The sequence below is a fragment of the Bombus huntii genome, chromosome 8 (genome assembly GCF_024542735.1).
Source record: "Bombus huntii isolate Logan2020A chromosome 8, iyBomHunt1.1, whole genome shotgun sequence".
NCBI lineage: Eukaryota > Metazoa > Arthropoda > Insecta > Hymenoptera > Apidae > Bombus > Bombus huntii.
In genome coordinates, this window is record NC_066245.1 from 3,256,106 (window position 1) to 3,270,781 (window position 14,676).

Consider the following 14,676-nt stretch of genomic DNA (forward strand, 5'->3'; position numbering starts at 1 on the left):
GCCGCTACAAAACTGTTCGAAAGGAAGCAGACATTGAGTTCAAAGAAAGTACAGGAATGAATATTATTCGTGCGAATCCGTTCAACGACAGATATAGTTTTTAGAGATATAGGTTTTAGAGATAGTATAGCTTTTAATACCGCTCGGTTGGCAGGGTTGCGGCTAGCCATAAGCCTTATGGGATTTCCCATAAACGCACTTCCATGTGCGTTATACAGAACACGCTGCTGCCTTTCCGCGTGCGATTCTCTGTTCGAACGACGTGTCTGTGTCAGATACATCGCAGAAAATGGAGTATAATGGAACACTTGAATGTGGATTTATAATAACAAAAGATCAAAAGCCAATAAGAGCACAGCATTTCGATAGGAGCTTTAAGTAGAGTTTAGTCGATAGAAAAATCCAACACTTGTTTAAGAAAAGTATTTGGCTAGGAAGGAGAATATAATTTTGTAGAAGTGTGGAAGATAACAAAGAACACTCTTTTAAAATCATTTAAAAGGACAAAATCTTTATTCTTATGAATTAAAAACTATTAATTTATGATGTGTGTTTTAGTATTGTTATTTTATGAACAAGAATCTCAGATGTATGTCATTTTATTCGTGCAAAGATAAGTAGAGATTATAGGATGTTAAGGTAAATAAGAAATTCAAATATGTATTCAATGGGCCCACCTTTCATATCCCATGCATAGTATGAATTTTCTGGTAAACTAGGACAGCAAGTGCAATTTTATCCTAAAATGTAATAAGTGCAAGAAAAAATAATAGTTACTAAGAGACACTTATATTCTTCCTGTAGGTACAATGGCGTTCCGTTTTTCTACGGATGAAGTAACAAATATTTAATGTTTACGTTTCAGCGTGAGACAAAGAACCAGATAAAACATGAAAATTCAGCTATGGAATTCAACGCTGTACTTATCGTCCTAAATCTTCAAAATACAAGTTTAAAAAAGATGCTGGTGGAAGCAACACGGAATCAAAACTTCGACACTGGAAATTTGTCCAATTCTATAGATGAAAAAATAATGCGTGCACTGGTCCATGTTCGATCAACAACGATTGTTATAAGGACTGTTTAGTCTATGCGTATGCCATACGACAGCAATACGTTCTCTTATCTATTTAAGAGAAACATCGATGTTCTGTCTTAACCAACTGTTGTGTTGTATCCTACTTTCAGCTACCCTCGTTCAGAAATATTAAGACACCTGTAAAGAGTGAGATAAATTACAGACGTAATTAAAAAATTATTAAAGATTTTAGGAATTATTATCTAGTTTAAAATTTATGTAAAGATAGATAGAGTTCACAGTATCTTAAACTAAATAAAGAATTCATATATTCAATATTATAGATATAACAAATAATTATTAACCTATTTTATAACTGATAAATTATATTTACAAAGGCTACAGCAAAAAGCAGAGAGTTCCAATATTTAAATTGTATTTTTATTGGAAGAGGGAAAAAGGTATAGGTTTTTTCTCATATTCAACAGTGCAAATGTTTATTACTGCGAATATTAGTTGACTATGAATGTGTAACTTGTTTAAAAAAGTTATTTGACTTTGATTGATTTCAAGTCGATTCTTGTTGCTTTGTTCAAATTATTGGAAAATCGAGCTGCCATTTCATCGCAGCAATCATTCTCTGCATTTCCCATTTTTTAGGCGACAGCAATTTTAAAATTCAATGCATTGCCAAACGATCTTACGTTGCCAAGATCGTCAGTTCATCTATTTAGATTTTGATATAGAAAATATTATTTGTCGGAATATTGAAATATTGTTTGTCTTAACAATTATACCTTCGACTGAAATTCCTAACAGATTCTTTTCATTTGTACTTACATTATAGAAATTATACGTTGAAAGGAGACGTATCTTATTGAAAATAGTGGAAGAATTTGTTTCATTTAAAAAATATATTTCACTTCCCTTCTGCTTTCTTTCCTCAATAACGATATATTAAATAACGAAGGAATAAACAAAGGAATGCGTGCATCATTCTCGTATTGTAAACGAACTGTATCTAACAGAAAAGCATAGTCCAGAAGATACTTATAGAAAATCCCACCTTAAGACGCTTCGAGTCGAATCGAATATAACCCAAGAATATCGTAAGTTGTTCAACTTTTGAAGGAGCCCGACTTCGACGGTAAAGTACATTGGTAAATGTTGAGATCGCCGGACGATTCAACGACATTGGAAAGTTATGATTTTCCAAGTAGAAGTTGAAACATTCGAATGGATAGTAGAAGTGGCATAATTATCGTAACTTTATACTCGCTGGAAATATCGCCAAGCATTTCTGCGATATTCGAGACACTTAAGAAATTTCGAGCATTTCGGGACAGTTACGGCTTCCGACATTCTGAAAACTGTGAAATTTTTGACAGTCGCGTAGCTTGTTAAGGCTTTCGCGGCATTCGAAGATTTCTTGGCTGGGGCAACGAGTTACGGTCACCGTAGCACGTGACTAGCGGACTGTTTGACAAGCTGGATCGAAAAATGTTGGATATTTCTATCGCTGCGGAATAATATTGGACGCGATCAAAAGCTTTGGAGGGCCAAATTGCTCGAAAACTCGCGACAGAAGGAGAATGAAATAGCCATAGCCAGGGAATGGAGCGAAGGGAAGCGCAGTCGAAGGCGGAGGCTTCCAAGGGAAAATCGAAGCGGCACGAACGAGCGAAAAAGATGGATAGATGGAATAAAAAACGAGCACGACTGTCGCTATGGATCATAAGCAATTACGAAGATAAGTTGATTGAACTCCGTTCTGTCGGTAGATTAAACGAAAAGTCGCACGTGCTCCCGAGAATTATTGCGTGGATCGATTCCGTAAACGCGTAATTACCAAGCGGTGTCGTACGCGAATTGTACTATCAAAATTACGACTCGTTGTTTCAATACGCACTACCTGCTGCTAATCCAGTTAAAGTGCGAAACTCTTAATGAAATTCATTAAGTTGCTGGAAATTTTCTATTCGATGTTTGATCACAACGACGTAGGTTTATTTGAATAGTCTCAGCTTCGACATTTTAAAATTTGCTCTTGAACTTCGTACAGGATAAATAATCTTTTCCTATATGACGAGATTAGTTTTTAATATGTGATTTAAATCCGGCCAGAGGAAACGAAAAAACTATTCGAACAACCCTATGACAGGATGCTTTGAGCGAGCAGATCGCATCTAAAAAGTTAGATACGCTTGGCTCGCGAAAGTATTTGGACACTTGGACTGTGTACAAAACTTTCATGTGCGCGCAGCGTGTAACCATTCGAATTTGACTTTTGATTTTTACCTTTGCATTCACGGATTGCCACTTTGTTCCACTGTATCAAACCGAAATTAAATATCGCCAAATGTACAAGCTCGACGCCGGATCGATAAACAGACAAAGGAAAACACAACCACTGTTCAAAGTCTCTATCAAAGCAACGATAACAGTTGGATTCGCGACAGCAACTTCATTTCTATCTTCAGCGTCGTTCAAAAGAGACCGTGAAGCAGCTTCGGAATATTAAATTTTTCGCAATATCCCGAATGCTACGGTCGATTGTAGTCCTTTTAATCTATACTTCGCGCGACTTCATCCAACAAGTGCAAACTGACGACGAAACGCAGCTGCCTTCTATTTTAATCGCTTATAGGCTTTAATCCGGCAACGCTCGTCTGAATTATCGAGTATCGGGCTAATCGAAACGTATGTACAACAGTAACCGACGGATATTAAAAATTGCGTGGAAAATACGAATAGAGACGATTAAAAGTACGAAGGAATATCCAGTACTCTCCGTACGACGTCTATCGCTAAATGGGACCTGGTTATTCTCCTCTGTGGATTTCTTCGAGTTTTAGTTGGGGAAAGATACGTGTGATCGTCTGTTTGTAGGATATCTTCACAGACTTTTTTTTTTTTTTTTAAACGAAGTGGCGATTTAATCCTTTTGCTATGACAGAGCTTATACCAATAGCTGCTATGTACACTTCTACTGATCAGACTATGTCTCATAATTTATTGCGTTTGATAATAAACAACTGTAACGATCAACTGTGATATCGCGACATTTAATTTTGTTTGCTTATTTATATCATTAATTATATTTATTATAGTGTTGTTAATCGACCGATTTGGTAATATCTAGATTATTCATATTTTATTAATAATCGCAACGGGATAGCTACACCAAATGTATTTACTGTTCGAATTAAAAGAAGTTCGATTAAAGGAAATAAAATACCATGTCGATAAATCGGTATATGAATTTTATGACTGCGAAAAGATTTTTGATTTCAATGAGATTTTATTGTCACACAGCATATGAAATATTTGATTGCTACTCGTTCAGGTAAACTACGCGTTCACTCTTTGTTGAAATAAAATTAATCTACTACTAGCATTATTAAATTTGTTAAATCCGTTACTATGGTCGGAAAATATCGTTGCCTCGAATCTTACGATATTTTCGCGTGTCGACAATATTCCTAATTTTCCAAACTGATATCGCCAGGAAAAAGATTTTAGAAAATCAACGTTTACTAATGGCATCCTCTTTGAAAAGCATACCAACATCAATTATTTGTACGGAAGAACAAAGTTTAAGCTCATAAAGGAACATGATTCGGATTTCGCGTGTATGCGTATGCGTTGTACCATTGCAAATAGAATATCGGAGAACTGACAACATCGTTTCAAAGAAAAGATACACAGAACAAAGAAGCATAAAGTGATATGTAATTTTATATACGTTAAAATCGCAGGCAAATGATATAAGTTCTCGATATAATCTATTTAATTAAAGGATCCGACTAGAACATCCGAACTAATATTTCATACGTTACAATATCACAACGCGATACATCTAACAAGCGAAATCAATTTTTTATTCTGCAATTAAAGGCTATATGTATTTTTATAGTTCTATCTTTAACGTTTCATTAATCAAATCCTCCCGTGTTTGACGTTTTCCTATTAATAAGTACTAAATAAACAATAGATAACAAACGAGAAGGATCGTCTTTGTTAAAGACGCCTTTCAATCGCCAACGCGATTTCAAACAAAAGACATACGAAGCAAAGGAGCGAAAATCGATATACTATTTTATATAAACGATATTGCGTACAAGAAATATATTAGTTTCGTGTCATCCAGCCTAACTACGATTAAAAATTAAAATAAATTTATGAATAGTGGAAAATGAAAATTTCTCATTTCATAGAAATTTCACGAATGTAGGTTACATCCGACGCTGATATCGGCTTCCAACGTTTCACGGATACCGGATATCTGGCATTAGGAGGAAAATGATTAAAGAAATGGCAATAACGAACAGATTCAACGGAGTAACGTAGTTGTTTCATTTGGTATTCGGTGCACTTACGTTTTAAAGTTGGTCTTCGTCTTAGGAATTGCGATCGATCCTCGTTGCTTCTAATTGTAAGCTGCTGAAAGCTTAAGAGTATCGGTCCAATATACATTTACAGACAATTGAAACGGTACATCTACCAATCTCAATAGAAGGAGATAAGCGCATAGTGGTCTGACGTGATAACACTTCACGCCGCCCCGTACCAGAGTACTTGTGCACCTTCCAGGTTGCGTTTACGTTACAGATGCGCAAACCTTCTCCCTAGCCCTACAACCTATTCTTGACCCAGAATTGGATTAGCTCGACGATCTCGAAATATCGCCAACCGGCCAATAATAACGCAACCTCCTTATCTAATTGCAATTCAGCGCCAAGACTGTGAATTTACTTTTGCATATGAAATAATAATTGTTATACCTCTGTTCATTTTCTCGTTGTATCGTTATCACTGCATCTACAATTTCTAACATCTTCGCTATTATAAGTATAATATTTATTGTATCGAATAGAATTTCACATGAATTTCTTCTCGACACCTTATTCAAATTTGACAATTTAACACACCCTATAAACATTCGACGAATACGCTGAATAATTTTGTTATTTATACATCTTATTAAATATATACTTGTAATGGAATTTATCAAGAAATTAATAGTGATAATTTAAATAATTTCAAAATCATATATGCTCGAAGATAATAAAAAAGATCACGTTGAACACGATGAAAAGCGTTCTCATCCTTTTGAACGAGGTTTTCATCTACTTCGTTATATATATATATATATATATGTATGTATATAATAGCTCAAAGTACGGATGTACTATACACCCGAGAAAAATTAAAATATCTCGGCTTACACAGGAGATCGTATTAGATTTAACGATTGACAAAAGACACCTTCCCTTTCCCAGAATAGTTACAACCAATCTCCCCGTGAAATGAACTACGGTACAGGAATGGGTTACAGCTACTTGCAGGTATACACGCGAGAAACAATGATTTCCGGAAGAGTGGACGCTAATAACGAGACTTCCTTTAACCGGAGCCAATAACGCCCTGTCCTGTGATCCGCAATTAAAATTTAATTAGAAACATCGGCTTATCCGGCCACACGCTACCGCATATCCGTGTGTGCAAACTGTTTTGATACAGGTTCAAGCATCTCGCTTTTCCAACATTCTTCGGTCGTCTGGCGCCGAAGCGTGGAAAATTAGTCGTATCGCGAACGAAATTAAATCAACGATGATCCGTTAAAACGGCTTCGATCCGGCCATTCTATCCACGTTCGTTCCTCTGTCGTTCTTTTTAAGTTCTTCCAGTTGGACTTAAGAAAAGGATGATCGCGTGACTATTTGACAGACACGGGATCTTGAAGATCGATTGATAGATCGTCAGTATTGGGTATTGTGTAAATAAATTATTATTTAAATAATTATTTAACCTATGGAGAAACGTTTCGTTTGCAGTTGTTTCTTTAATTTTCTTTAATTAATTTACTGAACTCTACCTTCTAACTGATAGCTTTTATACTTTTAATTATAAAGAGGAATTTCAAACATTCGCTTTTAATATATATATTTTTTTTCGCTATTTCATCTTTTACGTTTCCAATAAAGCATAATCAAGATATCAAAAAAATTTCCTATCCTATATTATACGTTATAGAATACACAATACAAAATATTTCTTCAAAATTGGACGCGTAGTTGTCAGGGTTTCGTGGCATTCGATATTTTCGGAAAATCAGTTTCGAGGAGAACGTAAAAGGAATTTTAAGATAGTCGTATTAATCGACCATGTATACGTCTCTGTTATCGTCGATTTCCTCGATAAATTCGATGTTTTAATAAATCATTGTGACACTGTTCTACGCGTGTAAAATCTTAAACAACTGAAGGAACGAGAAACTCGAAAGAATTGGGGTACTCGCTGAAATAAAAGAATAAAACAAATTTCGAGAGCGGAAGGGAAAGGAGTAAAAAGGACGAATCGGATGAAAGGACAAAGAAATATAGCGATGCTGATGCGGAGGAAAGAAAGAAGAAATTTTTATTAACGCCACCGCTCGCAGCCCTGCTTCTGGCTTTTCGCCGAGTCACAATACCAGCGACGTTTTTGCTGCTGAAATTCCGACACGGTCGCGGTGAGCATAACTCACTGCCGAATATGATATATTTCCCACGGTATCGTCGTGTATCGTGTCCCCGTTAAACCCGCAAGGATAGTTACCCGCGATAGTGATGGTCCGGAGGGGTGAAGAAGCGGCTGATGAAGGCTGGGGAAGGGTAAAGTCGGAGTAAAATCTTATCATCGATATCCACCGGGATTCCAAGTGCCAGGTAAACAGACTCGTATTTGAGATTTCCCATGCGGGGTTGACAGAGTAAGGGAACGTGGCTAGAGAGAGTTAGAGAACGGAAGGAGAAGGAGGGAAATGGTGGGAAGGATAAGTGAAACGCGAAAGAGGAAGAGGAAGAGGAAACTGGTTGTACCTAGGGATGGAGAAGAAGAGAGAGAACGAGGAAAAAGGAGAAAAAGAGGGGAGCGGTTCCGTGAGTGGCCCATGTTCGTGGACGGATGAAAACGAATAAAACCGACCGGATGTCCCTTAAGAGATCTTCATCGAGAGAGCTTTTGTACGTAATGCTGCAAGTCCGAATCGAGCACGAAATTACATTCTATCGCTGTTCTTTCATATTTCTTGTATCCCGAAATACCGATTCTCAAGCGATGGAATCACCGATGTAATCTACTCGATCGAAAAATTTGATTTCGCGATTGTGCCGAACTAGCATGTACTTCGATCTTCGCCGAACGATCAAAGTTTTCTACGGTAGCGTCTTCCTGTTTCTTCCTGTTATATCGGTTTATTCTTTTCCTTTGCCTGTGTTCACGGTACGCGACACATTCTCCAGGAAGGATATTCGCATTGATCGAACAAAGTAATGGCGAATTGATGGCGACCAATTATCGAACCGGGACGCATTTCTTCGTTTCCATGAATTTTTTTATGAAAATGATCGATGATGCGAAATACAAACTGCGAACGAAGCGGTGGCCGCTCTATGTCGAATAATAGGGGACACGTTCGCGTCGGGGGAATACCTACCGTATTTATTCCGTGTGTCGGTGTTATTAATTGAAAATCCCCTATGCTTCCTGACACGGCCAGTGTTCCATATTTTCGTGAATTGCTGGGAATAATCTGACGCCGGGGTAATTCTCCCGTGGAAACAGTATTTCCTTTCACCGGGGAACCGCGGCCGCGTTTTTCCACTTCGAGCCCAACTATTCGCCAACTGTTGCCAGCACATCGGCCGAAACAACGTCCTCGTTGCCGAATACTCGTCGAAATTCGAACAAGGACAAAGTACGGGACCCGTAAAGGAGCTACCATTAATGTCAATGTCCATTAAGGCGTGTCGCTCAATACGCGTTGTCTCCTATCTTTTTCCGATTCCCTCGCACAATGAAGATTCTATGGTACTCTTGCTTCGCGAACCTTTAAACGGAATTCGAGATACGGTTTATTATAATTGAATTTTCTTACTTAGATTTTAACCAGAAACCGTACAGGAAAAATATGATAAATTTTTTTTTTTTTTTTTTGAGATTTTCGACGCGACTCTATTTTCCTATCGTTAACAAACTTCTCAAGTTGCAGCTGAAAATTGTAAAATGTCTGTTTCTAAAATCTGTAGTTACGATAATACGATGACTTTACGACACAAGGATGGAACGAAACGCTACAAATTCACAGGGTTTGCGATTAATCGAGAATTTCGAGGTATTCGTTGAAACGCGGCCGAATTACGTGCTATTTTTCATTTGTCCTGGACGCATGATGTTCTTGCATTTCGAAGGCGATTCTCAGACGGACATGTCGCGTCCAAATTAAGGGTTAGACACGGAAGAAAGTTCCGCGCTGGTAAATTACATCAGTGGCCCAATTCCTCGAGCTTCCTCTTTCCTTCTTCTCCTTCGTTTTCAAATCCATACATCGCACGGATCGTTGGATTAATTAAACCTGAATTTAATTAAACAACCTACAACGCGCCGCTGAGAGTCAAGCGTTAAATAAATAAAGGTCGGGGTGCAAGGATTCGAAAGAGGCAGTGGGAAAGAAAATCGTAATCGAGGCCAACCGCGTGTTCCTGACTAAGGAAATTGATAGTGAACCAGGGAACGAAGTTGGAAGATCGCAAACATGCTGACCGACAGGATCAAATACGCCATGGACCATTTGTCCCACAAACAACACATTTCTCTATTGGCACGACCTAATTGGAGAAGAACGCAAACAAGGAACGCGCATATTTTGGTGAGTATCGCTCTGCATTTTCTCCATCGAGGCGATCAGTGTCGAGAAGAACTCAAACAAAGAACTCGCATACTCCGGTGAGTATATCTGCTGGCTTTTTCCTACGATCGGGTAACGTCGTATTTTTATCAGGCGAATCCTTACGGCATTCGACGAACAGCGTTGAAAGGACGAGCGTCGAAACGAATCAAAGCGATGGCGCGGCCGAAACACGTTATCAAAAAATACGATCCAACGTGAGTAATTATGCGTTCACGCGATACGTATCCACGAGGATCGATACGGTCCGCTCGACTCTTTCAAAGCTAGCAGAGACGTAGTTGCAAACTGGTTTCTCGTCTATCCATAGAAGAGTACCACCACCGTATCCGCGAATCCATCCGAAAACGCTCGCGGCTAAACCCACGAAACGCATCCACGACTTGGCGTTGCCTACAAAGAGGTGATCTTCTTTCCGCGAGACAGGCCGGAACCTCGAAGAGAATTAACGAATTGCTCGTTCCCCGATCAGATTGCTGTTGGCGAACATGAGATTTCCCACTAGCAGCGGCAACATAGCCGAGACGCTATGGAAGGTTCAGAAATCGCGCTACCGGAAATATCGATTCTTCTGCAACGCCAGACAGCAGCGCGAGATGAAGAAGAAGTGAGTTAGACAGGCACATTTATCTAAACGTTGACTGCGTACTTGAAAGTGATATACAGTGGCTCGCGAGACTATTCGGACACGTATCTACAACGGAATATTTTGCAGAATGTATTGCGCGTATCGTACGAAACTTTTTGAAATTTCGTTAACACTGCAACGAGACAACGAACATCTTCCGTATACGTTTGCGAATTGATTTCAAATTTTTCCGATACACTCGTGAATTTTACCCGAGCAGTCGTGCCCCGTTACAGCGCTAACGAAATTTCGAAAAGTTTCGTAATACGCGCATAATACGTTCGTAAAAATTTCCTGTAACAAGCGTTGGAATACTTTTTTTTCGAAACGAGGTTCCAGGAATCTCACGATCTTCGGTGTATCCTATCGTAGATCGTTTCTAACTGTCGCGAAAAATTGCGAATTTGAATCATCGATCAATTTTACGATCTCGCTGCGATATCGCTTCGATCAAGTATACGTATTTTGCATCACGAGGAGGAAGCAGCTGCACGACTGTTCGTCGCGAAACGAAAGAATGACATGGCCTTGCAGATGACATCGAGAGAACGTCGACTGCAAGCGTCACAGGGAATGACGGGTAATCGGATTGTCCTTCGAACGTTTCACTCTCGCAAATGCGATCTCGTAAAGTCGGATTTGGATATCGAGCAAGGTCGTTTCCTTTCTCGCGGCCAACGAAGACAGGATCCTCGTTTGTCTGCTAACGCCGTACTCCACCGTAATTCGCGTCTCGCGTAACGTAGCAAGTTCACGAATGCAATTATCTACTTTCGAGGTGGTCTACTCTTTGATCAACTTTTCCCTTCTTGGGATTAAAGCGGTAAATTGAAGGTTGCGGGAAACGGAAAAAGTTGGCGAACGATTCGGTATCGCTGTTGGAACGATGGGAAATCATCGACGTGCCACGAGAATTTATCTTCCCTCTTTTTTTTCCCCTGGACATCGCACGAGGTTTAACGAGAAACCAGATATTGGCTTTCCACTTTCCATGTCGACTTTCCTGGGATACCTAACGTTACCATTAAACTTGGCGCGCAACTCGTGAACAGTTAGCAGACACGAGTACCCTAGATGTAATTATTAATAGTGCCCAAGGGTGTGCCGAAATTCACCAAACAAGTAGAAGCGCATGTTGCTTGCTCCTCCTCTCGGTTCCTTCACACCCTGCTCTTTCATTTTCCCGTTATTCCCGATACCGAGCGAAAACTATCCGCACGATGCGATAATTGCGCAACAGAGAGGAACCTGTTCCTCGTTGCTCGTTCCTGGGAATAGCCTAAATTTCATCCTAGTTTTCAATTTCACTTTTTACCTGGTCTCAATTTACCGGATCGCAGGCAAAAAATAATGGCGAAATTGCGCCGAGTGATCAAGCCGGAAGAATGGGATCAGCACATGGAGTTGTTGGAGATACTGGCTGCTCCTAAAGTTCCGCCCAGGCCTAGATTGCCTGTAAGAGCGTTACCAAGTTAGCGTAATTTAAAAGGAAATCACCGAGTCGAGAGACGAAGTTTTCCAAGTTATATGCCGGTGGAACGAGGCGGAAACGAAAATGGTCGTCGATCGACGTACGCAGATCCTTCGACGCGGTGTGCCTTGTCGTTTGATAAACGACAGATTCCACCGGTGTTGCCGGTGAAAACGTCGATGAAACGTAACGGGGACACGAAAGGGACGGGGAGAAAAACGAGCGTTCGTCGTTGCGCTCGTCATACAGTAGAAACCGAGTAGAAACCAAGTAGAAAGAGACGCGGTAACAAAGGTTCGTTTCGACGACAGAGATCGATACACAGAGTAACGGTGAATTGCAGGGTAAAAAGAAAAAATGGAGGCCGGTCAACATGCGGAGGATCGAAGAATTGTCGACGCCGCCAGTGAGAGAGATACCGCCGCCCAAGGACCCGTCCGAAGTGCCAAGAAGCGCTCTCACCTACAGGATCACCAAACGTCTCCAGAAGATTGCATACCCGAAGACAGTACCGGAGATTATACCGCCACGGATCCTCGGCAAGGTTTCCCCGGGCGCGTTGAGGGCCGTAGGTACGCGCTAGAATAGCTCGGCTTTCCTTTCTTCTCTCGGATTTTTCTTTCGCCGAACTTACCACTCAGCGGACTCGTCGGTGGTTCTACCAAGGGATTTTCCAGCGTCAGAAATCGTTCGCGTGCTTACTTAAGGAAGTTAGCGCGGAAAATGGGCAAGTTGAAAATTCCGTTGTACGTATAAGCGGAGGAGCGCGGCGAATCGAAACGCACGCTGAAGGTCGGTAAGTTTGCGAGAAATTTAACCGATCCTGGTCCGAGATTCCGTTTAATTTCTCTCTCGTATTTCGAGTCAGCGCGGTTTCGCGAACCGTGAAACGGCGAAGAGTAATTAAAACGATGTTTTCCACGATTAAACGGCCGAACGAATACGCGATGTTTCACCAGCCAAGTCGTCCGCTTTCGAATAAAGAGAGATCACTTCCCCTCGACGAGGCACGAGCCACGGCCGTTTGCCTGGCAAATGTAAATTTCCTTCGAAATTTCCTCATTAGCAGGCGACCACGTTTCCGCGAGATAAGTTTGCGGACCTAATTCTTTGCGTTAGCCAATTAGCCGGTGCGTCCGACTAAACGGCCTTTTCTCCACTGCCAGCGTTCCGCCGTCACTGCTGAATTAATTCTCTTCCGTGCCATTTGTTCGCCTTAAGTGCGAACGTTAGAAGCGACAGGATGCATGGTGTTTAATTTTGCAGCTACCCCGAGGACGATAATCCTGGCGAAGCCGGTTGAACGGCCGGCAGGGATGGAGACGGATCTTCGAGAAGACGCTTTCACGGTCTCGCCGATGGCCTTAAAAGCCAAATGCTCGAGGCGGCTAAAATTTTTAGCCCGTCCCAAGAGAAGGAGATGAACTCTGAATTAACACAGGTCGCAATCGTGGAACAATAGCGCGTAACTTTCGTCCCCTACTATAACGTCACTTGTCACCGTACATTGTCCTTTATGCCGAATATAGAAAACGTTAGAAGTTTACAATTCTCTTGTACGTGTGTAACGTGTACTCTTGTTTCGAGTACTGTTCGCTTCCTTCGAATATGTTCGTGAGCCATAGGACGTAAAATTATCTAAGTATTCGAACATTTTCGTCGGCCACCGTATGACCTTAACCCTTTGCACTCTGAATTTTATTTCAATTTCGTTAGCAGCAGCTTCCGACCATTTTAAGTGTTTTATTTGAAATTTACTTTAACTAAAAGATAAGACAATTTAACTGAATAAAGGAAGAATGAAATTCACTTAAATACCAGTTTTATTCACACTATCGTTGTATTTTATAACTTTTAAGTGTATGATATATCTTGAAACAATTTCCAGCATGCAATCCTGGTTTTCTTTCACGTTTCACAAAAAAAGGTGGACATGAAAGAACGTATGAAGTGAGCTGGACAAAAGAGCTCCTGAGATAAAAACTGATGTCGAGTCACACTCGACATAGGAGTGCAAAAGGTTAATGGACCACGCATCGACTGAACCACGTATCAACGTATCCCATCGGTAGTCAGCGTTTCGAGAAACAATGGTCCTACCCCGGATAACTACAACGGCACGAGTGTCTAATTTATGTTTGGAAATTATTTGACGTTTCACGCACCATCGATTCGAGGAGCTTCTTCGCGAGCAACGTTCGCCATAGAGACCCGTAGGGAACTCGTTATCCCTTCGAATTGAACCGAAACGAGAGAGGGAAACCGTGTTGCCAATCTCAGCCTCTGATTGCCATCGCGAAGTCAAAGTTCCAGCATGTACCGGCGAATTAATATGTGCTTGACTGTTTCACCGGTGAGCAACGCTGGAAACTGTTATAATCGCACTGTTACGGAAATTCCGTCGGCGTTGCGCGTCTGTCTACCGCGGATCACTTAATTCCCCGAATAACTAGTCCTGCTTCGCGAACTAGTTAATAGGATTCGAGACGTAGAATTTACACGAGAAATCCAAATACCATGATTACCGCGTTCTACTTGAGCTGACGTTTCATTTCTAAAGTCAGCGACAAGTACGACGACTGCAGGGAAAAACGGAATAAGTTTCTCACTGTTTCTCTACTTTCCACAGAGCAGCGATTTCGAAATTCCTTCGTCCAAAATCGTCCTTACGTTTCATTTTTTTCTTTTTCCACCCTGTGGATTTCAAAAATATTGTTTGTCGTATCATATTGAAATATCACTTGCCCCAGCGGTTATACCTTTTCGTAATCCTACAAACTTCAAAGAAAGAAGTACGAAAGCTGAATGAAAATTAGGCTATTGCGTAC

The 14,676-nt window shown here is 40.5% G+C and overlaps 1 protein-coding gene across 1 annotated transcript; it reads left to right on the forward strand.

Annotated features, from left to right (window-relative positions):
• The first annotated feature begins 9,596 nt into the window (after nt 1-9,596).
• LOC126868358 (uncharacterized) lies at nt 9,597-13,272 on the forward strand. Its single transcript, XM_050623690.1, has 7 exons — nt 9,597-9,710; nt 9,843-9,946; nt 10,060-10,152; nt 10,222-10,356; nt 11,718-11,832; nt 12,192-12,420; nt 13,115-13,272. The coding sequence occupies exons 1-7, from the start codon at nt 9,597-9,599 to the stop codon at nt 13,270-13,272; spliced, it is 948 nt and encodes a 315-aa protein (XP_050479647.1).
• Nucleotides 13,273-14,676: the final 1,404 nt, after the last annotated feature.